General features: G+C 47.6%; 1 protein-coding gene across 5 annotated transcripts; it reads left to right on the top strand.

Moving 5' to 3' along the window:
- The first annotated feature begins 1,897 nt into the window (after nucleotides 1–1,897).
- Nucleotides 1,898–22,326, top strand: PHC1 (polyhomeotic homolog 1). 5 transcript variants are annotated; one of them, XM_069585779.1, is made up of 15 exons: nucleotides 1,898–2,280; nucleotides 5,103–5,260; nucleotides 6,406–6,516; nucleotides 7,607–7,687; nucleotides 8,266–8,415; nucleotides 9,339–9,470; nucleotides 13,425–13,920; nucleotides 16,188–16,957; nucleotides 17,504–17,651; nucleotides 17,903–18,114; nucleotides 18,862–18,976; nucleotides 19,653–19,761; nucleotides 19,952–20,102; nucleotides 20,542–20,773; nucleotides 21,363–22,326. In XM_069585779.1, exons 2-15 carry the CDS (start codon nucleotides 5,147–5,149, stop codon nucleotides 21,515–21,517), a joined length of 2,976 nt encoding a protein of 991 aa, XP_069441880.1. In that variant the 5' UTR covers nucleotides 1,898–2,280; nucleotides 5,103–5,146; the 3' UTR covers nucleotides 21,518–22,326. The 5 variants fall into 5 exon arrangements, with proteins under 5 accessions (XP_069441880.1, XP_069441879.1, XP_069441883.1 ...); XM_069585778.1 differs by having other exon boundaries at nucleotides 9,315–9,470; XM_069585782.1 differs by lacking the exon at nucleotides 8,266–8,415.
- Nucleotides 22,327–22,329: the final 3 nt, after the last annotated feature.

The following is a 22,329-nucleotide window of genomic DNA, read 5'->3' as shown; positions in this document are numbered from 1 at the left end:
ATATAAAAAGGTAGTGATTCTGTTCTACTTCTGTGTGTGCATGCTAAGTCACTTCAGTCATGTCCAACTCTGTGCGACCCCATGGACTGTAGCCTGCCAGGCTCCTCTGTCCATGGGAGTCTCCTGGCAAGAATACTGGAGTGGATTGTCATGCCCTCCTCCAGGGGATCTGATGGCTTTGGAATAGCCAGGTACCCTCTAAGTACGAAATCCCACAGGTTATTGGAAAAATGAGTGCATGCACTCTGGCATCTGCATTCCTCTCCTTGGGATATATTACAGGCCTTCTTTAAACACTGCACAGTGATAATTCTGCCATGGAAACATGAATAACGTTTCTTGACCTGAATGTCTTAGAATCTAAAAACTGTCTATAGATAGAACTTTTTCATTGGTGCCAGGAAATTCAGCTTAGGCTCAATCTATTCATTCTAAGCCTCCGCAAGAGACCTTTAAACTTCTTAGGCATGCCAAAAATCTAGGTTTGAATTAAATGACTAACGCTTTACCTAGTTTCTACCACCAGTTCTTTGCCAGAATCTTTTCAATTCATCCTCAGCCAAAGCTGTTACCCATCCTGACAACATAGCCTTTCACCTCCTCACACCTCCTGTCTTTGCTTTTCCAGTCCTTTGGCTGCCCTCCTTTTGCTTCCCTCACATACTTGTCTGACTGGTTCCTAGAAGCTTGGCTGAGATTTTTCTCTGACATTAGTCTGCCTACCACAAATTAAGCACCCCCCCCAACACTTCTCAATGCAAATCTAAATAGATCTAATTTATAAACAAAGAGAACACTTCTATTTTCTTTACAAAAATAAATCACGTCTTGGCTTTTAAAGGAGAATGAAGAGCTAGCTGACAGAACGGTGATTAGGAAAAGATAGGAGGTTAAAAAAATAGCTACTCAACTATGATAACATCAGAAAAAGCATCAACTTCGTTATTTATCCACAGGGCAGCCTTGGCCCGATCCGTACAGGTTAATGAGTTATCTTTGTTCTGTGCTCTGATGTAATTTAAGCCTCCAAAACCGGACTGCACTTAGTAGGTGCTCTAGAAATGTGTTGAATGTTCAAAGGCTGAGAATTAAAAGCTGATTTTTAAAAAAGTGACAAAAGCCACAGCTTCATCAAATGTTTAGCCTTCGCAAACACAGCCCCATTGTTCTACTCTCTTTATACTCCTTGCCTTCTTCCTTGTTTTTGTCGTTCTTTCACACACACATTTAAATCTAAGAATAGAGACGAACACCAAACCCTGAAATAACAGACTTAAACATGTAATTCAAAGCAAGTTATATTAGGCGGAAGCTTTTGAGGGAATGTCAACTCCTAACGGGTTCACTGTTTGCCGTACAGCTTTTCCCGCCTTCTCCGAGTGGAGGTGAGGGGTGCGGAATTAAACCATCAACATTTTCTCTCCTTTGCCTCAATCGTTTTTTTTTTCCCTGTCCTTTTCTCTCCTTTCCTCTGCTTTATTTCCTTCCCTCGTCTACCGTTTCTCTAGGGTCCTTGCTTGGCTTTCTCCCGCTCAGCCTGTTGGTCCCTTTGATCCTTTCTTTCTATCCCTTATTCCCAGAAGCTCCAGAAAATACCTTTTCCCCCCTTCTTCACGTCACTTCCCTCCCTTCTCCCATCTCCCTCTCCTTTTCTGAGAGAGGTGAGTTTTCCCCGCTAGAGGCCACCACTTTCTCGGTTTCTTCCCTCCCACCGACGAGCAGCGCTCAGAGAGAAAGAAGGGGAAAAAAGAGGAGAAAGAGCGAGAGAGGGAAAAAAAAACCCCGAGGCCTAGAGCGCGGAGGCCCGGCAGCGGCGTCGTCATGGCAACGGGCGCCGGCAGGAAACGAGGGACGCGCGGGAGGGAGGGGGGAGGCCACGGAGGGGAGGGGGAGGGACGGGGGAGGGGTCCGGCTGCCCCGGAAGCACCTCCCCGCCAGCCCCCTCCTCCAGCCGGGCCCGCAGCCCCCGGCCTGCCGCCCCCACCCTCTCCGCCCGGCAGGAAGTGACAGGCCCCGGAGCGAGCCCCGGAGGCCTGGCGGAGCCGCGGCCAGCCCGCACCCGGAGCGGCGGGAGGGGCGGGGAGCCGCGGCCGCGCCGGGCGCCTCCCACCCCGCCCTCGGCGCCCCCGCCCCTCCAGGAAGGGGAGGAGGCGAGGGGAGCCCGCCGCGGAGGCCGAGCGCGCCCCCCACCCGGCCCGGCGCCCGGGGACCCCGGCACGTGAGGTGGACGCCCCCCACCCCCTATCCCGGGAGCGCCCGGGTGCGGAGCCAGGCGCGGAGGTAAGCGGGCGGCCGCGGCGGGGCAGGGGCAGGACCTCCGGGGGCTTGGCCGCGCGGGGATGTTTCTGCAGCCGCCGCGGGCTGTGGAACGCCCCAGGTACCTCCCCCGGCGTCTTTCCCTGCCTACCTCTGGCGCTCGCCCTGCGGTCCTTCGCTCCGCCGCCCGAGCCTCTCACTCTTCTATTCATTTTCGCTGTGCTCACTGCTGTCCGTCCGTCACCCTAGTTGCTCCTGACCGCTCCTTCTCTCATTCATTTTCCCTCCTCTGACTTTGACTCTCCCATCCAAGCGTGCGGTCTAGTTCTCTCCCTGCTTTTTTCTGGTCCCCTGGGTTCCTTAGCCTCCCAATTCCTCGATTTCTGTCTCCCTCCTGCCTGTCTCCCCGCTATCAGTAAGCACACTTCTCTGCTCACTTGGGGTCAGTTCACTCCTGGCACCACCGCTCCGTGAGCCCCCCTTCTCCCGGTGGGGTTGATTTCCTTTTGGGAACTCGTTCTCATCAAGGTCCTAGATACAGGGACCCCTGGGGGCGTCTACTCTCCTATTCTTCAGATGGCTTCGATTTCTGTGGCACAGTCTCCCCCGAACCCACCCCCTTCTCCTGCCCCCTTCCTATCTATGCCCCGTCTTTCCTGGGAGGCAAGAGTTTCATGCTTGGGGAAATTGATTTCCTCCAACTCTTGGCTCAGGAGGCCCGGTACCTGGTCCACTTCGTTATCTTCCTCTAGCTCCTTTCCAAAGATCTGCTCCAATCCAGCCACACACCCCCAAATACTATCTTTCAGGATGACCCCAGTTTAGTGATTCAGGGGACCTCTATGGTTCAGCTTTTCATGCTTTCTCTTCCAGTTAAATTCTGAAAATTTAAATTGACTGTGCCTCCCAGACTTTCTGTTGTCTTCATTTTCTGTATTTGATTTTACAGTCCCCACTCTGAGCACAAATGAACAGATTTATGTGCTTGGGATCCAGGAATCCTGGTTTTGATGACAGTTTCTCCTGGTTTTAAGACTTTAAACTGGTCTCTTTCCTCCTCTTTTCTATTTCACAACCTGAACAATTATTAAGACTTCCATTTTAGGGGGAGATGGGGATCATATAGTTTATTAGCCTTTTCATCTACGAAGGGAATTCATGTCCCCTCTAACTAGTAAAGGGGGGGGGGTCGCCTCTCTCTCAGTCCAGTGAACTAGGTCCGGTTGTCTTTACAGCTATGCCCTGCTGCCTCTAATGCTTACTCACTTTTTTTCCTCCGCATGCTGATAATGAGGATTCATGGGTCTGTATCTGTTTAGTGCTTTGATATTTTGGCAAAAGGTGTGGGGTGAAGATAGACTACACTTGAAGCCAGTGTGATTTCTCCTGTATACTTCATGAGTTGTATCCATGTTTGCAATGACATTTGCTCTTCCTGGACAACTGAATTCTTGGAGGATAAGGATGCAATCAGATTATAACTGGGAATGGACCCATAAGAAATCTCCCCAACTCTAATTTCCAAGGCCAAGCAGTTTGATTTTATTTAGTTTCTTTGTTTTGGATGGTATCATTAAAATGGATTCACCTGAGTGAAACTATTGACACACCTTAGCAGATATTCTGATTTGATGTTTACATTCCTAAACCAAATTGTGCTGTGCTGACCTGGTATTTACAATGGCTCCTCCATGCCTCAAAAGTAGAGAGAAAATAGCAAAAGAAGGGGACCAAAAAAAAAAAAAAAGTAACCAAAGAAACTTATTGTCATTTAATGCTGCTTGGATGGCATGTTTCTTCTTACTTCTCATCTGTCTCTTTGCTGTGTTATTAGCAATGTTTTCATGTGTTCTTTGCAAATTTTAGAGTAGACCCCAGAGGATAAATTCTGGTTACTAAGTGGATGAAAACGTTGAATCTTACTTTCTTGAAGCTTTGATTGCTGTCTTTACTATGTTTAATACCTGTAAGTCATTTGTTACAATGATGTGTTACATTTACTTGGGAATCCTCTGCATCCAGAGGAACTGAGGTATAAGAAGATAAAGTAACATGGCCAAGATGTTATTAGTAGCCCCAGCTCCAGCCAGGCAGCTCTTTGGGTGAGATGGGCTATAGGCTAGTTCTTCTACCTCCCAGTTTTGTGACTTTCTATGTTGCTTTGGTCCTTTCTGTAGCATAAGCCCCTCCTTCATAGAGTGAAGACAATGGGTACTCAAAGTGAGTGACATGGCCTTAACCACAGATTGTTTTTGGTTTGAAGACCTGTGTCCTAGTGTAAAGATTTGATACTTAACTAGGACTACTTCCTTAACCTCTGAAAACCTCATTTCCGCAATTGTAAAGTGAAGATAATTATATTTACCATAAATCACTGATAAATAATGGAGGTGAAGGGCCTAGCCCAGTGAGAGGAGGCCCCTAATGACTTCTCAGTACATGGTGGCCATTGTTAAAGTGAGGCTGATAATGATGTTGCATGTGCAGATAAAAATGAAGAAACAGTAAGTTTTAAATGGGATGATTTTAAACTGTTTAAAAGTGTGATGGGGATATAAAGTAGCCTTACTCTTATAAGGAACCATCTTACATTCGGGCCATTTTCTGTTTAATGACAGCCAGGAGGGAATATGTAAAAGTTGTTTTTTAGAGACATCGCTTAGTTTCAGAAGATGGTGTGAGGAAGATATGGTTATAAGTGTATTGAAGATTTGGTGATTATTAAAACAGAGCAATCATGGCTTCTGGAAGAAAAGGAAGGTTCTTAGGTAACTTGAATAAATAGTAACATGAAATAGTCATTGGAGATCAGGTGCACATTTTAACCCGTTGCTACTTCCATCTAGGTCTGGAGTCAGAGCGCCAGCTGTGGGGACCCTGGACCTCTATCATGGAGACTGAGAGTGAACAGAACTCCAACTCCACTAATGGGAGTTCTGGCTCTGGGGGCAGCTCTCGGCCCCAGATCGCTCAAATGTCACTGTATGAACGGCAGGCCGTGCAGGTGAGGCTCAGCACTGAGGGGCTGTGAGCATTGGCTTGGGGTGTGCAAAGATGCAGGAAGATAATCACTCTTGGTTTCTTTCCAGCAAACTGGGCAAGTACGATCAGGTGATGACAAAGGTCCCTTGCAGGTCTGAGAACCTTTGGAGTTTACAACAGTTTGAGCAAGCAGGCAGAACAAGATATCAATCTTTAAGGTTTTTATATCATTCAGTTCATGTTGCTAGATTCTCACTAACCATTTCTCTTCAAGGATTGTCAGGTTTTTATTTTTGGGTCTTTCTTGAAAATCACCCTGGGTAGTGGAAGTTAAGAACCTCAACTATTTTGGCTCCTGGAAAGAAAAAAAAGAAATGTAGTTTTGGCTTTGAAGTTAATGCCAAAACTGAATTACTGATACTGTCTTTATAAACACCTGTTAGCATTATACTGTAGATGCTTAAAAATTCCAGTTACTTGAAAATTTTACCTGATATAGCCTTTCATAGTCACTGTTTATTTTATTTTTCATTATTTTCAACCCTTTAAGGCCCTGTCGGGCTTCCTAGGTGGCTCAGTGATAAAGAATCAGCCTTCCAGTGTAAGAGATGTAAGAGACATGGGTTTGATCCCTGGGTTGATCCCCTGGAGAATGAAATAGCAGCCCACTCCAGTATTCTTGCCTGGAGAATTCCATGGACAGGGGAGCCTGGAAGGTTGTTGTCCATGGGGTCGAAAAGAGTTGAATACGACTGAGCACGCATACAGGCAGGGCTCTATCACCTTTACTGTATCCCTAGAATATGGTCTTTTATTTTCTTCTCTTTACATTGATCAACATTCCATTTATTTTCAGCCAGTTTAGTCCTACTTCTTCATTATATCAGATATTTCCAGATTCCATTTTGGGAGATACAAGTTTATGTGAGATTATACTGATGTATTTTTCAATTAATTGTGTCCCTACTTTTTAAGGACTACATGAACTCACTGGTTCTAATATAAAAATGGACATATCAGATGTTGACGGGCTAACCAGATACCCATCTTTTCCTTTGTTTCTCTCCTCCCCATGTGTCCCTTTCCCAGGATCCCAGTGATTTCCATAGCATAGGAGTTAGGAGTGGTTCATCCCAAGTGGATTGATTCCCTTCTGTTTCTCCCTAGGCTCTGCAGGCACTGCAGCGTCAGCCCAACGCGGCTCAGTATTTCCACCAGTTCATGCTCCAGCAGCAGCTCAGCAATGCCCAGCTGCATAGCCTGGCTGCCGTCCAGCAGGTGAGAGGTCAGCAGCCAGCTGGCCCAGGAGGGAGGGGCCAGGCAGTACAGGTGGGTTGGGACACACCACACCCTCCACTGAGCCATGCTGGGAACAGTGTCCCATGCCTCCTGTCCTCCCGCAAGAGGATGAGTGGACCTTGGCGTGTGGGCTCACAGTAAGAACCGTGGGAGAACTGCCTTTTAGAGGTAGCAAGGCTGTGTGCTAGCCCTGCACTGTCCAGTGTAGTAGCTGTTAGCCACAGGCAGCTGTTGAGCACTTAAAGTACAGCTAGGACTTCCCTGGTGGTGTAGTGGTTGAGAATCTGCCTTGTAGTGCAAGAGACGAGGGTTCAGTCCCTCGTTGGGGAAGTAAGATATCATACCCCTTGCAGCAGCTAAGCCCATGCTGTAGTTTACTGATACCACATGCCACCACTAGAGAGTCTGGGCTGCAACGAAAGATCCCATGTGACACAATGAGGACTATGAGTACCGCACCTAAGATGGGACCCAGCCAAATATTTTAGAAAATCCATCTCCTTAAAAAACAACAACAACAACAACAAATGCAGCTAGTCCAGATGGAGGTATGGGAGAAGATTTTGGATTTCAGAGACTTTTTACTTTGAAAAAGCTCAGTAGTTCGTTTTTGTTGGCATGTATTAAAATGAGACAGATCAGCTTGAATAAAGTAAATTTTAAAAGTTTACTTCTCCTGTTTCTTTTTACTCTTTGAAAAATGTTCATATTAGAAAATGATATAGGTGGCTCACCTTACATTTGTATCGATAGGGCAGCTCTGGGCTGGACTTAGCAGTGACTTCTGATGTGACCTGACCAAAGGTTCTTCCAGCTAAAAGAAAGTGGGAGAAGGAGCACGGGCTGCCAGCTGCCCTGGGCGGGTTATGTGGGAGTCGTGGGGTTAGCATATGTAGCAATATGAGGGTGATTGACATGGTGAACAGGCTTGTCTTTGCTCCATAGTAGAGGCTCACTGCTCTTACCTGAAATCTCAGTTATATTTTGTGCCTGTGATTTGTCCCTGGAAGATTCAGAGCCTTTGCCTTCGTTGTCTCTGCTCTCCCTTGTCTTCTTTGCCCCCTAACAGGCCACAATTGCTGCCAGTCGGCAGGCCAGCTCCCCAAACACCAGCACTGCACAGCAGCAGACCACCACCACCCAGGCCTCTGTGAGTACTGCCTGTCCCCAGTGAGGGGCTTTCCTCCCTGGGTCTGGGTCTTTCAGTTAAATTCTTGGCTTTGCCAACATTTAGATTTTTCTGTAAGATATTTCAGGAAACCTGAGTGCACTTTTTAGCCAACCCAATATTTTGTGCCATTGATCTGAGAGTGTTTATTTCACCATTGATGATATTTACTGATTGTGTGTAGAGAATATCAGTAAAAGGGAGAATAACCAGTGTGGATCTGTAGAGGTGTCTTAAGGAGGAAGAAAATCCTGGGCAGGAGGAATCAAAGGGTCCCAAGGGCTAATCGCTGGATCCTTGACTAAGAAGTAGAATCTATTCCGTTTCGTCCTTTGCTCCTCAGCTCTTACACTGGTGATTAGGGCCTGGTTTCTGTACTTTGCTGATAGTCTTCAGAGGCCAGGATGACAGGTGTGGATGGTAAGGTGTTCATTTCCTCCTGACTCTGTGAAAGTGAGATACTCTGCTTTTGCTGGTGTCACTCTGAGTTTGTCAGTCATGTGTATTTCCTTGTGTCTCTTCCCCCATCCTTAGTCCTGGTTCCCTTCTGTACCACACAGATCAATCTGGCCACCACATCGGCCGCCCAGCTCATCAGCCGGTCCCAGAGTGTGAGCTCTCCCAGTGCTACCACTTTGACCCAGTCTGTGCTACTGGGGAACACCACCTCCCCACCCCTCAACCAGTCCCAGGCCCAGATGTATCTACGGGTAAGCCACAGCCACCATTGTCCCAGGGACATAATTGTTCTGTGACTTATTGAGTGAAAGCCTTTTTTTTTTTCTGGCTGCACCGTGCACCTTTTGGGGTGTTAGTTCCCCAACTAGGGATTGAAACCAGGCTCAAGTCTTAACCACTGGACCACCAGGGAATTTCCCAAAGTGAAAGCTGTTTTATGTCATCATGGTTGAAAGTGAAAGTTGCTCAGTTGTGTCCGACTCTTTGTGATCCCATGGGCTCTACAGTCCATGGAATTCTCCAGGCCAGAATACTGGAGTGGGTAGCCTTTCCCTTCTCCAGGACATCTCCCCAGCCCAGGGATCAAACCCACGTCTCTGGCACTGCAGGCGGATTCTTTACTAGCTGAGCCGCAAGGGAAGCCTGTGTCATCATGCTTACCCAGATGTCTTAGGACAAGCTGATCTGCTTCCTGTGCCTGACTTACCTCTAGATGTGATGCTCAGTGTTCACAGGTAGCTTACAAACAATTGAGATCCTAAGTTAGAAGATTTCACCTCAGTTTTAAAGAAATTTGCACCAGATATAGTCTAATCTTTAAAGCCATGGCTCACGTGCACAAATCCTAAGTGTTACCTCTTGGCCTGTCTGCTTAATATATATAAACCCTTGTTCCCAACTCATTGTCTCAGCCTCATTGATGTTTGACTCTTTGTTGTCAGCGTATAGTTTATACACGTTCCAGGTTTTCTTCGGACGGTTCATCGCACGTGGAGGATGAGGGTCTCCTGGGTTGGTGTGGAAAGGGGCAGGGCCTAGTGGTTTCGTATCTTCTGTTTATTTTGTCTTGTGGTCCTTTCCTTCCGTTTCTTCTGTCTCTCTCCCCTTTCTCTTGTTCTGTTTCCTCTGCTCTTCCTCCTCTCCTTGCCAGCCACAGCTGGGAAACCTATTGCAGGTAAACCGGACCCTGGGCCGGAATGTGCCTCTAGCCTCCCAACTCATCCTGATGCCTAACGGGGCAGTGGCTGCAGTCCAGCAGGAGGCGCCATCTGCTCAGTCTCCTGGAGTCCACACAGATGCTGATCAGGTCAGTGGTGACCACTTGACCTGCGGACGGGCCCTGGGGAGGGCGAATGGAGTGGCCTCGGACCGGGGATCACCCTTCCACCCCATTACCATTTTTCAGAATCCTTCCCCCCGCCCCCCGCCCCCCTCAATTTCTGTGGAACTCGAATCCCTTATACCTTTTAGCTGTTTGAATTAGGAAGGGAAGTAGGCTTAACTGAAAACAGCCCTGGGGATATGGGAAGCCACCTCCTTTTTTTTAAAAAAACTTTTTATTTTATATTGGAGTATAGCTGATAATGGTGTGGTAATTTCAGGTGGACAGCAGAGGGACTCAGCCATACATATATGTGTATCCATTTACCCTCCAAACTCCCCTTATCCAGGGAAGCCTTATTCTTAATACAGACCTGGTGTCGCTGCCCTCCTTTTAGCCCTCCGTAGCTCAGTTTTATTCAGGAAGTCCTAGTTCCCTGTCCTTGCAGTACTCTCTGGAAGATAAGGGATGGTAGAGGGAATCCTGGTTAGACAGACATCAAGCTGAGTTGCTGGCAGAACACTTGATTTCTTCTCTATGAGTTACTATAGCTTTCAACCTTCAGCAGCCTGTTTCGCTCAAAGGTGTTCCCAGTATAATCTTCCTCACCAGTGTGTTTTCTGTGCCTTATCGCAAACAGAAAAAATATATATATATAGAGAGCAATGTTTTAGCTTCTTTTGCGTGGCATACAAACTGGAGTCTCATGGTACTTCTTTCATTCTTCTAGTTTTTATCAGTCAGCAAGTAAACATTGAGCTCTGCATTTCAGTGAACTTGAGCAGATTCTGAAAGGATGGGTGGCATTTGATTTGGAGTAGCATGAACACTAGAGAGAGAGAATAGCATGTGTCAAAGCCTGACTACTCAGCTATGTGACTGTGAGTTGGAGATGAGTGAATAAAGTGGAGACAAGCCTGTGGCAGGAAAGGGCATTGTTAAGGACAAATCTGAAAGCCACGTGACTTCGTAGGTAGCAGTGGCACTGCTGACTTGAACAGCAGATTAAGAGGGTCAGGAAACTACTTGAGAAAGACTGATTTTGGGGCCTGTGCCTGGAGAAGGAAGAGAAATGAAGGAACCTGCTGAGAAACTGTTGGGGTCAGTTACAGATACGGCCTTTGGTTTAGACTACAGTAGGAGTGGTGGGGTCAGGATGAGGCAGAACCTGCTTCCATAGCAGTTCTTTCACTTATAATCTATTCATCAGATGTTTGTGTGTTGGTCTGTGGACGGACAGAGTAGTGGTTGAAAGTGTGAATCTTCGTTAGGGTCAATTCCAATTCTGTGACTTACTGTGACCTCTGCAAATGGCCCAGCATCTTCTTGCCACAATTTCTTTGTCTATTAAATAGCTGTTATAAAATACTTGTCCCAGGGCATGTTGTGAGGACTCAGTGAGTTGATGTGTGTAAGTGTTTGAACAGTGCCTGGACACAGTGAGTGTTTGAGTTTGGCTCTCTTTGTGATCAGACAGGCGACATTCCTCAGCCTTGAATGTAGGAACAGGAGAGGAGGGTGAAGCTGGGCCTGGGGAAGGGGTTCAGGCTTGGCGGTGGGAGGGAGCCAGCAGAGGAGAGGTGAATGAAGGGATAGGAAACAATTGAGGAGGAGGGAATGAGATCCTGAGCCTAGTGAGCCTTTGATAGGAGGAAGGAGAGAAGGCGGCTGGGGTGAGGGGAGAATGATGGGGGCTGACGGAGGTATAAGGCCAGGTTTGCGGTGGGACCAGAGGTGGTGTTATCATTTCTGGGAGTGAACAGTGAGAGGGGAAAGGAAGTGGTTCAGAGGTAACGGAGAGGAGGAAAGTTTTAAATAGCTATAACGGGAAGGAAGCTGTTAGGAAGAATCTTCATGATTGCCAGGTAATATGTAAGTGGCCCAGTACCCAGTCCTGATGATTTTTGTAAATCTCTCCCAAAAGCTATTATTCCTCTACTTTATTACTGTTATCTGAATTTGGGTTCTTTTTATTTTTCACCTGAATTACTCTATTAGTTTCCTAACTGGCCTCTTAATTTCAGCCTTATTTGCTTCTGCCTCTAATCCTCTCCCATATTGCTATCAGGATAAGTTTTTTTAATAAGAAAATATGCATTGTTACTTTAAAAAAATTTTTATATTTTGTATCGGAGTACAGCCTATTAACATTTGTTGTGATAATTCCAGGTGAGCAGCAGAGGGACTCAGGCATTCACATACATATATTCATTCTCTCACAAACTTCCCTAACATTTTTAATTATACCTCTGGCCTATAGAATTTGATGAATCATAATAATCCTTGGCTCATGGCATCCTCTCATCAATGGTTCATTCATGGTCCACTTTTTAAAACATTTACTCTGTAAGTTTTAATCATGTTATAAGCCACCCCCAGCTCCAGATGGAGCTCCCCTGCCTGCCCCTGCTCATCCATGGTGACTTTCATTCTGATTCATTCTTCCCTGTAACCCTTTTTGTATAGCTTTACTGCCTTTACTATATTTCTGAAATGTTCTTTTTAATATGGAACATTTCAAACAGATACAAAAACAGAAAGAAATACGGATCTGTAAGTGCTTAACCATCCAACTTTAGCATTTATTGACATGTGGTCAATTTCTCCAGGCCCTTTCCCTTCATCTGTGGATTATTTAGAAGCAAGTTCCAGATACCATGTGGAGATATATATATATATATATATATATATATATATATATATATATATAACAAATATAAATCTGTATTTAAATCTGTAAGGTACTTACATTGTGTATAATCCTTTGGGGAATGCCTTCATTAAACGACTTATTGTCAGACTCCATCTGTATTGTTGCATGTGCCATTGTACTTGGTTTTGATTTCCGTGTAATATTCCATTGTGTGAATATACTACAGTTCATCCATTCTCTTATTCTGGCAGTGGCCATTTGGTTGGTTTTTAGGCTTTTGTTAGGATGACTAGTGCTGCTGTGACCGTTCTTACACATGCACTTCTCTTGTGGGGCTCCTGGGTTAGAGCATGTGTGACTATTTCAACTTTAGGACAAAATGCCAGCTGTTTTCCAGAGTGGCTGCACTCAAAGAATGGTTTCGACGATAGAGTTGATCGTGGTCTTTCTGATGAATATTCTTCAGTGACTTCCTGTGATTTATTAAGAGCTTGTCATCCCTTCTCTCCATTGATACACTGGACTAGTTGCAGTCTGTCAGGCACTGTGCTCTGTGCTGGGAATTTATCATTTTAACATTCCAAGCCCTTCAAGATCTGGCCTCTTTCTAGCCTTCACCTACCTGCCCAGCTTCATTTCTTGCCACTCCCTCCAGCCTGCCCCAAGCTTAATGAAATACTTATTATTTCCAAAAACACGGTGCTCTTTCTTGGCTTGGTGGTCCTGCACTGTTGTTACCTGTGTCTTCACACCCTGTTGGTTTTCAGCTCAGACATCGCCTGTGTTAGAATGTCTTCCCTCATGCGCTTTGTCTGAGTTACTACTGTTCCTCCTCTGCACTCCCCTAGCACTGGGTGCATATCTGTGCATGGCGTAACTTGGTTTTCTTGTCTTCTCGAGTAGAAAGTACTCATTAAAAGCAGGGGCTTGTGTCTTTCATCTCTGCATTCCCAATATCCAGTGCGGTACCTGCAGCATAGTTGGTAGTTGGTAGATGTTGAATGAATTAATGGGGAAGAAAGGGAAAGTCTGAGACATTTGGAAGGAATAAAATTACCAAACTTGATGACAGATTTTATACACAATGAAGGAGACTGAGAATCAGATATGACTTGAGAGCTCCTCTCTGGGAAGGCCTTCTCTGTGTTTGTACAGGTGAGGGTACAGCTGAGGGGGGCCGTGGAGTATCTGTAGCTGTCGTCACTGCTTCTGACTCAGTAGTCTTTTGCTTTAGTGGCCCTTGCTCCCCCGGTTTCTCAATCTGCCTTTTGCTTCATATCTTTCAGGTGCAGAACTTGGCCGTCAGGAACCAGCAGGCCTCCGCCCAAGGACCCCAAATGCAAGGCTCTGCTCAGAAGGCCATCCCTCCTGGGGCCTCCTCTGTCTCCAGCCTCTCCCAGGCCTCTAGCCAGGCCCTTGCGGTGGCTCAGGCTTCCTCTGGGGCCTCAGGCCAGTCCCTCAACCTTAGTCAAGCTGGTGGAGGCAGTGGGACTAACATCCCAGGGTCCATGGGTCCTGGAGGAGGTGGCCAGGCTCCTGGGGGATTGGGGCAGTTGCCTTCCTCAGGAATGGGTGGTGGTGGGAGCTGCCCCAGGAAGGGCACCGGAGTGGTGCAGCCCTTGCCTGCAGCCCAGGCCGTGACTGTGAGTCAGGGCAGCCAGACAGAAGCCGAAAGCGCAGCAGCCAAGAAAGCAGAAGCAGACGGGACCGGTCAGCAGAGCGTGGGCATGAACCTCACCCGGACCGCCACTCCTGCTCCCAGCCAGACCCTCATTAGCTCAGGTACTCTGTCTCCCATAATGTTTTTATTCCCTCAGGGCTGGCTTGAAGTCTGCAGGGTACGTGTCTTTGCCCTTGCTCGTTTTGGTCCTGAAACAGTGGAAGGGAAGAATCACATAAACCTTGTTTGTATTAGTCCAGGAGACAGGATGACAGGTAGCAGAGAGGGATCCTGTCTGTCTCTGCCAGGCAGCAGTCAGTTTACAAGTTGCCTTGTCTCCTTCTTAGGTCCTGACTTCTTCAATTTACTCCCTCTACGCGTTCATTCACTAGGGTCTTTTCTTTCTTTTTTTTAAATTTGGTTGTTCTGCGTCTTAGTTGTAGCATACAACTAAGCGCTACAGTCTTCGTTGTAGCATTTGGTTCTTCACTGCTGTGCACCGGCTTCTCTAGTTGTGGTGCAGTCTTAATTGTCCCAGGCATGTGGGATATTAGTTCCCCATCAAGGATCAGACCCCTGTCCCCTGCATTGGAAGGTGGAATCTTAACACCTAGACCACCGGGGAAGTTCCCACTCAGTTCTTTTTGAATAGCTTGCTGTATTCTAGGGATCGTACTGGAATACATCATTGAAAAACAGACTCTTCTGCTTATGGAGCTTGCAATGTATCATAAGGGATGACTTCTCTCCTCACACATTTACTGTTGGTCAGTTGGCAGTGTAGAGCAAAGACTGTGCCTTCGAGTGCTTAGGGTAAGCAGATAGAGCCCTGCTTAAATATGGTCCAACTTGTGATCATCTTTATGATGGTAAGGACTTCCCTGGTGGCTCAGACGGTAAAGCGTCTGTCTACAATGCCGGAGACCCGGGTTCAGTCCCTGGGTTGGGAAGATCCCCTGGAGAAGGAAATGGCAATCCACTCCAGTACTATTGCCTGGAAAATCCCATGGACAGAGGAGCCTGGTAGGCTGCAGTCCCTGGGGTCGCAAAGAGTCGGAGACGACTGAGCGACTTCACTCACTCACTCAAGGATGGTAAGGATTAAAAAAAATAATAGTAATAACCCAGGGTAGTGCTTGCTTTTAGGCTGTGGATAGAGTTAGATGTGTGTACCCTATCTGGTAGTGTTTATTTTTGCTTCCTTGTTTCTAGTACTTTAAGTGTTGTGTGTTTGAATAATGTACTCCCCAAATTTGTAAAGAATCTGCCTGCAGTGTGGGAGACCTGGGCTCAATCCCTGGGTTGGGAAGGTCCCCTGGAGAAGGGAAAGGCTACCCACTCCAGTATTCTGACTTGGAGAATTCCATGGACTTTATGTAGTCCATGGGGTCGCAAAGAGTCATATATGACTGAATGACTTAAAAAAAAAGTTTGGACTTCCCTGTGGCTCAGACGGTAAAGCGTCTGTCTACAATGTGGGAGACCTCGGTTTGAGCCCTGGATTGGGAAGATCCCCTGGAGAAGGAAATGGCAATCCACTCCAGGACTATTGCCTGGAAAATCCCATGGACAGAGGAGCCTGGTAGGCTACAGTCCATGGGGTCGCAAAGAGTCGGACACGACTGAGCGACTTCACTACTATCAGTTGTTTTACTAACACCTAGTATGGCACTTTACAAACTATGGCACTTGTAATACCAAAGTGCTTTCATGTCACATATAGTCTCTGGGCACTCTGGTAGGGTGTGAAGCAGGGGAGATCACATCTCCAGTTTACAGTGGAGGGAACTGGGTCATGTCTGAGCCCACAGTGGCTGACTCTTAAAATTTCTCATGGGTGGTGACCTAAACTGATGAATCATGGAGACCCGAGGCAATCATGGGAAGATGTTGGTATCTTTACCTCTATGGATATTTAGTCTTTCAGTGACAACCTGTTAAGTGTTTCTCGTGTATCAGGCCCTGGGCTGAGTTCTTGGGATGCAAAAACGAATGAAATGTGGACTTTGTGCTTGAGGAGCAGAATCTAATCATGAATATGAGATTGGGCCCGCCATTGTCCTTGCTAAGTGCCAAGTAACAGGATTTAAGTAAAGAGAAAAAAAAAAAAGAGTTAGATAAATGCAAGAAATTACTGAGGACTGTTACATGCTTGAGCAAAGGTGGTCTTTCTCTGACAGCTTTACGGCTTGAGATGGTTGTTAACGTCCGACTCAGAGGAAAGAGTGTAAACCAGGCAGCCTGTCAGGCCCCTCCAGCTCGCTTTCCATTCGTAGTTTGAGTCTACAACTATGTACACCATGGAAGGCTGCTTTGACTGGCACCTTTGATGATGATGCTCACGTCTGCTCTCCCTTCCCTTTGTGCCTCTGGGGGCTCGTTCCTGCAGCTACCTACACGCAGATCCAGCCCCACTCCCTGATTCAGCAGCAGCAGCAGATCCACCTCCAGCAGAAGCAGGTGGTGATCCAGCAGCAGATCGCTATCCACCACCAGCAGCAGTTCCCGCACCGCCAGTCCCAGCTTCTACACACGGCCACGCACCTCCAGCTGGCCCAGCAGCAGCAGCAGCAGCAGCAGCAACAGCAGGCCACCACCCTCACTGCCCCGCAGCCTCCGCCGGGTCCCCCGACCCAGCCGGTTCCGCCGTCCCCGTCCCAGCAGCCAGCCCAGACCCTGGTTGTCCAGCCCATGCTGCAGTCTTCACCCCTGTCCCTGCCGCCAGACCCCGCCCCCAAGCCCCCCATCCCCATCCAGTCCAAACCGCCGGCAGCCCCTCTCAAGCCCCCTCAGCTAGGGGCTGCCAAGATGTCTGCCGCCCAGCAGCCCCCACCCCACATCCCTGTGCAGGTGGTGGGCACCCGGCAGCCGGGTACAGCCCAGGCCCAGGCTTTGGGGCTGGCCCAGCTGGCAGCTGCCGTCCCCACTTCCCGGGGGATGCCAGGCACAGTGCCGCCGGGCCAGGCCCACTTGGCCTCCTCGCCGCCTTCATCCCAGGCCCCGGGTGCGCTGCAGGAGTGCCCGCCCACGTTGGCCTCAGGGATGACCCTGGCCCCCGTGCAGGGGACGGCGCATGTGGTGAAGGGAGGGGCAACCACCTCCTCACCGGTGGTCGCGCAGGTCCCTGCCGCCTTCTACATGCAGTCTGTGCACCTGCCGGTGAGTGTTGCCCCGTGATTGTGAGCGCATGTCATTCTCAAGAGGACCTGAGCTTAATTTCTGAAGGGAATAAAGGGTTGAGAACGTTAGGATATTAGTGCTTCTTTTGTAAGAGAGTTTAATGGAAGGTTAAGATCCTGGTGTGTATTCATTCAGTCTTTCATAAGAGAAGAGACATCAACGTATATAATACCTGAATCTTGTACTCCTACATGAAATTCTGTATTTTTGGATCTATACTAAGTTATATTAAGATACAGCTTTAACCACCAAAATCAATTTTTGAAAAAACAATTCTTGGTTGGGCTGTGATGAACCCAGGTCTCCAGGTCTAGGTCAGGACTAAATAATGTTGTATGTTCTTTTGTCTTGATGTAGAAATTACACTTGTTGGTAATAACCAGAAATTTTACTGTACCATGGGACATACACACACTGGGGAATCTAGAACTAAGAAAATTTTCTTGGACAGTGTGGGAGTAATTGCGTTTCCTCATTATCCTTTGCTCATAAATCTTGTTTTCCTTCCTATTCTTCACTTTATAGGGCAAACCCCAGACACTGGCTGTAAAGCGCAAGGCTGAGTCTGAGGAGGAGCGAGATGACGTCTCCACACTGAGTTCAATGATTCCTGCGAAGACATCTCCAGTGGTAGAGAGCCCGAAGGCCATGGAGGAGAAGGGCGGTCTTGGAGGTGAGGAATGGACTTCTGCAGGACTGCTGAGTGCACAGAAATGAGATGAAAGCTCTGAGTGAGCTAAGAGTTTAGTCTGATTCATTAGAATGTGGGCCTGAATTTGGTGGAGGAGAGCTGGACACAGGGAAGCCAGGATGACTGATCAGAGAGGAACATGTGTTACTGGGGAGGATCAGGCTGGCTTGGCTCATCGTTGGATCTCTTAGGTCATCCTCTCCCCATTCCTTAATCTCGTGTTTATTTTCTAGAGAAAGCTGAGCCAGTGACCAGCACGAATGCTAACACCCTGAGCAGTGACATTGTAGCTTTGGCTCCCGCCCCATCAGTGCCCCCTCCTTCGCTGGCCATGGTGTCCAGACAGATGGGTGACTCCAAGCCCCCCCAGGCCATTGTGAAGCCCCAGATCCTCACCCACATCATTGAAGGCTTCGTTATCCAGGAAGGAGCAGAGCCTTTCCCGGTGAGGGCAGGGCCAGAAGGTGGGGTTTTCACGTGGGGACTTGGTCTGGTGGGCTGTCTTTTCAAACTCCAGAGACTCAGAAGGCTCAGAACTATTTAATTATTACAGAACGGTTCAGTTCTGTTGTTTGTAGGATTAGCTTTGAAGAAGGAAGGGAAAAGAAGAAGAAAGACTATGTAGACCAGGAACTGAAAATAGTGGGGAGAGGAGAAGCAAAGGAAAAAAGTGACCTTTAAGGCTGTCATGGTGGGTCTTTGTTTGTTTTTGGGCCCCTTTGTACAGCATTCGGGCATTGTACAGCACTTGGGATCCTAGTTCCCTGACCAGGGACTAAACCTGGGCCTCCTGCATTGGGAGCTTGGAGGCTCAACTACTAGACCACCAGGGAAGTCTCTAATTAGGTTGTTTTCATAGTGAACAAAATTGTGGAGAAGTTGAGAGACTTTTCTGGATACCATGAGTTGCAGAGCCAGGACTTAGAACACAGGTCTCTTGTTTCCAAGTGTGGTCCCTGCAGTTTAGGAAGGAAAAGGACAAAATAGGGAGCTGGGGTAGGAGCCCCTTCTCCAGCGGCTAATCTGAAAAGATCCAGTTAAGAGACTCTAGATTGCCATATTGAAAATGGTTCTGTCTGCGTCGGACTTGGCCATTAACTCTGAGATCGAGGCAAAGACTTGGTGGAGAGAAGTGGTGGGGAAAGCTGTAGAAAGGAGTGAGACTAATGTAATTCACCTTTTTCTGGAACAGGTGGGTTGTTCTCAGTTATTGAAAGAGTCTGAGAAGCCCCTGCAGACTGGCCTCACCACAGGACTGAATGAGAATCAGTCAGGTGGTCCCTTGGGTGGGGACAGCCCATCTGCTGGTGAGTATTCATTTAGAGACCCATCTAGGGATGAGGCTGCTGGAGATGTGTTTGAGGACTTAGCGTAAAATAGGAATTAACTCTTTCAAGTTGGAATTATATGAAGTCCATCTACATCAGAATACGTCGAATTACACTGAAGTTGTTCCATAGGGTTAAGGGGAATTTTATCAAGCTGATCTGTTGGATTATTTACTATAAGGATATATTTTTCAAAGGATAATCTGAAATAGGCTGTTTCTTAATTTCCAGTTCTCCTTATTTTAGATCCTGTAATATATGTTAAGGAGTCTTGTTTACATTTCCCCTCCCCTGCTTTTGAAAACTTCTGTGTCTGTGTGGGGGGGTGGGGGTGGGGGAGGAAGAAATCGCGTATCTTTCCAGGCCTTAGTAATTAGTTCCTCTCTCCTGTGGAAAAGTGCAGTCAAATCTGAGACTACGAATTATGAAGAAATTAGTCACTTAAAGTGGAGATCATCTGGCTTAAGGTTAGGAAGACTGTGACGTCTCGAGGGACAGGTCTTTATGGTTTTGGATTTTGAACTTTGTTTTCGGGATTCTCAGTTAGGCTGAGTAGGTCTTTGGGGGGAACGCTGAGAGTAATTAGAGTCCAGCACTGGGCCTGAGGGTGGCCTGAGTGGCAGCAGGAAGCCATGCAGCCCTGCCTTGTTTTCAGAGCTAGATAAGAAGGCAAACCTCCTGAAGTGCGAGTACTGTGGGAAGTACGCCCCCGCCGAGCAGTTCCGCGGCTCCAAGAGATTCTGCTCCATGACTTGCGCTAAGAGGTACAGTAGACCCCCGTCTCACCCTTCTTCCTCGGACACCCCTTGCCCAGGATCTGCTCGAGATAACGTCTCCGCCTTCATTCTCTTCCCCAAATTGGTCCCTAAAATCCTAGTTCACATGTAGAGCAGGGGAGAAAGGCGATTTTGCATAGCAGAACCCCTGACCTCCTGTACGTTCCCTGACCCACAGGTATAATGTGAGCTGTAGCCACCAATTCCGGCTGAAGAGGAAAAAAATGAAAGAATTTCAGGAAGCCAACTACGCCCGTGTTCGCCGGCGCGGACCCCGCCGTGGCTCCTCGGACATCGCCCGTGCCAAGATCCAGGGCAAGCGCCACCGAGTGAGCCACCAGTGTGGGGCGTGATGCTGCAAACTGGGCGTTTCCTTCTGCTCTCCCGCAGGGCAGCTCCTTTCCCCTGGGAAAAAAGTGTGAGACCAGAACTCTGGTTTCACGTGGATCACATCACTCCAGATTCCGAAATCCTGATCTTTTTGTCTCTTCTCATCTGATTTACCTGTTGTTTCTGTTAATCCTTATGCCTTGTTAGAGGAGGAAAAATCTAGGGGAGTTGTTGGCAGAAGAGGGAACCAAGAGAGGGACACAGTTCACACTTGAAGGGCACTTGAGAGCAGACTCGTGACTTCGGGCATTTGCACATTAAGTACAGAGTGCTTTACTTGTGCTGGGATTAGTTTTTTCTCTGTGCCTCAAACCCAGGGTCGGGGGAGAGAGGGAGACCTCATGACGCTTACTTATGACCTCACTGTTTTTCCTGTAGGGTCAAGAGGACTCTAGCCGGGGTTCAGATAATTCCAGTTACGATGAAGCACTCTCTCCAACATCTCCCGGGCCTTTATCCGTGAGAGCAGGGCATGGAGAACGTGACCTGGGGAATCCCAACACAGCTCCACCCACCCCAGAATTACATGGCATCAACCCTGTGTTCCTATCCAGTAATCCTAGCCGCTGGAGCGTAGAGGAGGTCTATGAGTTCATTGCTTCTCTACAAGGTATCAAGGGCCTGTCCACCAGAACCTGGGTCATCTGTATTGCTTTCCTATGGTTTTTGTGAGGCCATCCCACAGGGCTTTGTAAATGGAAACGTAGAGGCTTAAGTATGGTATGATGAAGGTCCCCCAGAGAACCAGAGGCAATGCACTCCACTATTCTTGCCTGGAGAATCCCATGGACAGAGGACCCTGGTGGGCTATGGTCCATGGGGACAGATGGGACTGAACATATATATATGCATGCACTTGACAAGGGGTAGTTTTCTCCAGAAAGGAAAACCATCCTACCCTCCTTGCTATTTTGTCTGAATTTTGGGCCCTTAAAGATGGCATGAAAGCTGATTTTCTTGCCAGTGTCAAAACACTATATTTTGCTCTCTCTCTTCTCTTCCTCAAGTTATCTGAATTGAACAGTTTAGTTGGTGGAACACCTTAGTTCTTTTATCTTGGCTTAAAAAAAAAAAAGTTGCTCTGGTTTCATTTTGCTTCCATGTCTTGCCATCTCGGGCCACTGTATCACTGGATTTAGGACAAGTACTTTTGGTGCTACCATGTAGCTTCTCATACATACCCCACCGTTTCCTCCTAGGTTGCCAAGAGATTGCAGAGGAGTTTCGTTCCCAGGAGATTGATGGACAGGCCCTCTTATTACTTAAAGAGGAACATCTCATGAGTGCCATGAACATCAAGCTGGGTCCTGCCCTCAAGATCTGTGCTAAGATAAATGTCCTCAAGGAGACCTAAGGTGGCCCTCTTGCACAAACTAGCCTAAGGCAGACACTCCCCACCGTCCAGGTTATAACCTGGTGCCAGCAGAGACTCCACGAGGAAGACAGAGCTGTGCTGTCTTCTGCAGGAGGGGATCGAGACAGGGAAGAACCGTGCAAGAACTGGTTGCTGGTGCTACATGGTGGCAGCTTTGACGTTTCTCTGGGTTTTATTTTTAAAATCTTCACAATTCTCACCTACCCTAATCCAATCTTTGTGAAAAGAGGCAGTCTAGAGAACTAGGACTGCTCGGCCTTATCCCGGAGTGGAGTGTCTAGCAGTGTCTGAATTCTCCAGGAGGAGGAGGGATGTACAGTGTGGTGAGACAAGAAAATGGGTGGACTGTAGGTGTGCCTCGGCAGTGGTGGCGGGGGAATTTTCTAGCTGTGTGACACAAGCAAAACCTGGTCCTCTTCCCTCTGGCTCCTCCCGGCTGTAGCTGTGGCCCAGACTTCTGTTGTCACTCCTTTAGTGTTGAACATTTTCTCCTGCATCCTCACTGGCCAGTGTAGGGACTGGGTTGCCATCCTGATTTGCTGCAGGAACTGAAAGTATTGGGTACACATGTGGCTGTCATTCTTTCTGCACCCCCTGCTCCCTTCCAATTTGTTGTCTTCTACTCTACTTTTTTTTCCATTCCAACTCTGCTCTGTCCTATAGCTTTATAAAGCAGGAGCGCATGGGGCTGAGGTCAGGAGTAGAAGGACCTGCCTTGGGCGCTATTCCTTATACAACAAAAATATTAAATATTTTTTTTCCTCCTCAGTAAAAGGATGAAAATTGGTCTC

Source organism: Ovis canadensis, chromosome 3, assembly GCF_042477335.2.
Source record: "Ovis canadensis isolate MfBH-ARS-UI-01 breed Bighorn chromosome 3, ARS-UI_OviCan_v2, whole genome shotgun sequence".
In the NCBI taxonomy this organism is placed as follows: Eukaryota; Metazoa; Chordata; class Mammalia; order Artiodactyla; family Bovidae; genus Ovis; species Ovis canadensis.
Note: the sequence above shows the minus strand (reverse complement) of the source record. Positions and strands in the feature narration are given on the sequence as shown.